A 1570-nucleotide genomic window follows, 5' to 3' on the forward strand; every position below is an offset into this window, starting at 1 on the left:
CAGAGGCAGTTGAGCTTAACCTCACTATCTGTATGAATGTAAGACATCTTAGATATAACATGGAACTGGTATTTTCCATCAAGTATTGATATGTTAAACTTTCAATCCCTACAGAATGTGAAGAAAAAAATATTTAAAAAAAGGAATAAACAATTACATATTTTTACGCAGAAATTTAGAAATCTAACCATATACAGCATTGTAGCAGAATAGTCTTATGACTTTTTTTTCTTGTCTCTTGTTTTCATTTATTACCTCCCCTTTTTTTTAAACGAACATTTACTTGAGAGACAGTATGGCAGTAATTGGTATGACATGAAAAGCAGCACTAAAGATAGCAATGTGTAATACTAGGGCCATGCTTGGCATGCCTGTCATTTTGGTCTTTTAAATGCCTTTTGAAAGTTAAGAGGGATAGTGTGATGTACCCCTTTATGCTTGTCTTTTGGATTCAACAAAAATCTACTTGTAGCCAATAGTATTTTTATCTGTACTCCAAAGCTGTCTGGGGGCCAGCTCTACACATACCATTTTATCTGTGAGCCATTGGCGTCTTTTATTGTAGATCAAACTTAGACATTACGGTATTATTCAGCAAAATAAATGAATGTAAGAACATTGTACAGTTTGGTAAGAATAATTCCACTGCTTCCTCTTCTAGGGGTTAGCCAGCCTGTATGAGAAGTGTAGTCAAATGAATGCTAAGGATGATTTACCAGGTGTTTACCAAAAGCTCCTGGATCTTTATGAAAGGTAAGGAATATATGGGGAGAAGCTAGTTTCTTCAGGAGCTTGAATTGGAATAATGTGGTTAAAAATGATTTAGAAGTAGAAGTTCTCCAAACCTTTACTGGGAGTTGGGAAGCATTTTTTTCTTCAAAACCCTTTGTTCCAAAATCTCTTGACTGTGATTGGAATGAAATCAAAACACCGCTAGTGGGAGGATGGACTAAGTTAGACTCTTGCTGCTATTTGCTGTTAATGTAATGGAAGATAGTACTGTATTTCTTACTCATTTTTTAATGAGAGGCTCATTTTATAAACATTTATGCAGAATGAAAGGGAATGTTTTCTAACTTAAAATACCATAGTATCTGATAGTATTCTTGGGTTATTTGAGTTTTTAATGTTTTAGGTCCTTGGTGTTTTCATTATCCCATTTAAAAATCCCTTTGTGTTCTTTGTTTTTGGTGTAAGTGTTGACAAACAGAAGTGGTGTGATGTGTGTAAGAAACTTGTGGACCTGTATCACCAAGAGAAGAAACACCTGGAGGTTGGTTGATGATTTTCTAGAACCCTAGACTTGGGTAATACAATGATTAGAAGAAAAGTAACTTGTAGTGTAAATGAAATTAATGCGCAGTGTGATGTCAAAAGAATTGTAGGTAAATAACTTTTGAAAATGATAAATTAGAATTTAAATTTAAGGTATTATAACTTCTGAACCTTCTTGAAAATGAGTAGGGTTTAAATTCAGTAAATAAAAGTGTCATTTGTGGAACTTAGTGACCTAATTGTGGTGTCTTCATAGCTGATACTCTAAATTAGGGGGCTGGGATGTAGTTATCTA

The 1570-nt window shown here is 34.0% G+C and overlaps 1 protein-coding gene across 1 annotated transcript in view; it reads left to right on the forward strand.

The window, feature by feature from the left end:
- Ttc37 (tetratricopeptide repeat domain 37) overlaps nt 1-1570 on the forward strand; it is a 79843-nt gene that overhangs the window by 10948 nt on the left and 67325 nt on the right. The window contains exons 5-6 of the mRNA XM_023707671.1: nt 662-753; nt 1198-1273. Of these exons, the coding sequence (XP_023563439.1) occupies nt 662-753; nt 1198-1273 (168 nt within the window). The remainder of the gene's footprint in view (nt 1-661; nt 754-1197; nt 1274-1570) is intronic.

The sequence above is a fragment of the Octodon degus genome, unplaced genomic scaffold, assembly GCF_000260255.1.
Source record: "Octodon degus isolate 3935 unplaced genomic scaffold, OctDeg1.0 scaffold00009, whole genome shotgun sequence".
Taxonomy (NCBI): domain Eukaryota; kingdom Metazoa; phylum Chordata; class Mammalia; order Rodentia; family Octodontidae; genus Octodon; species Octodon degus.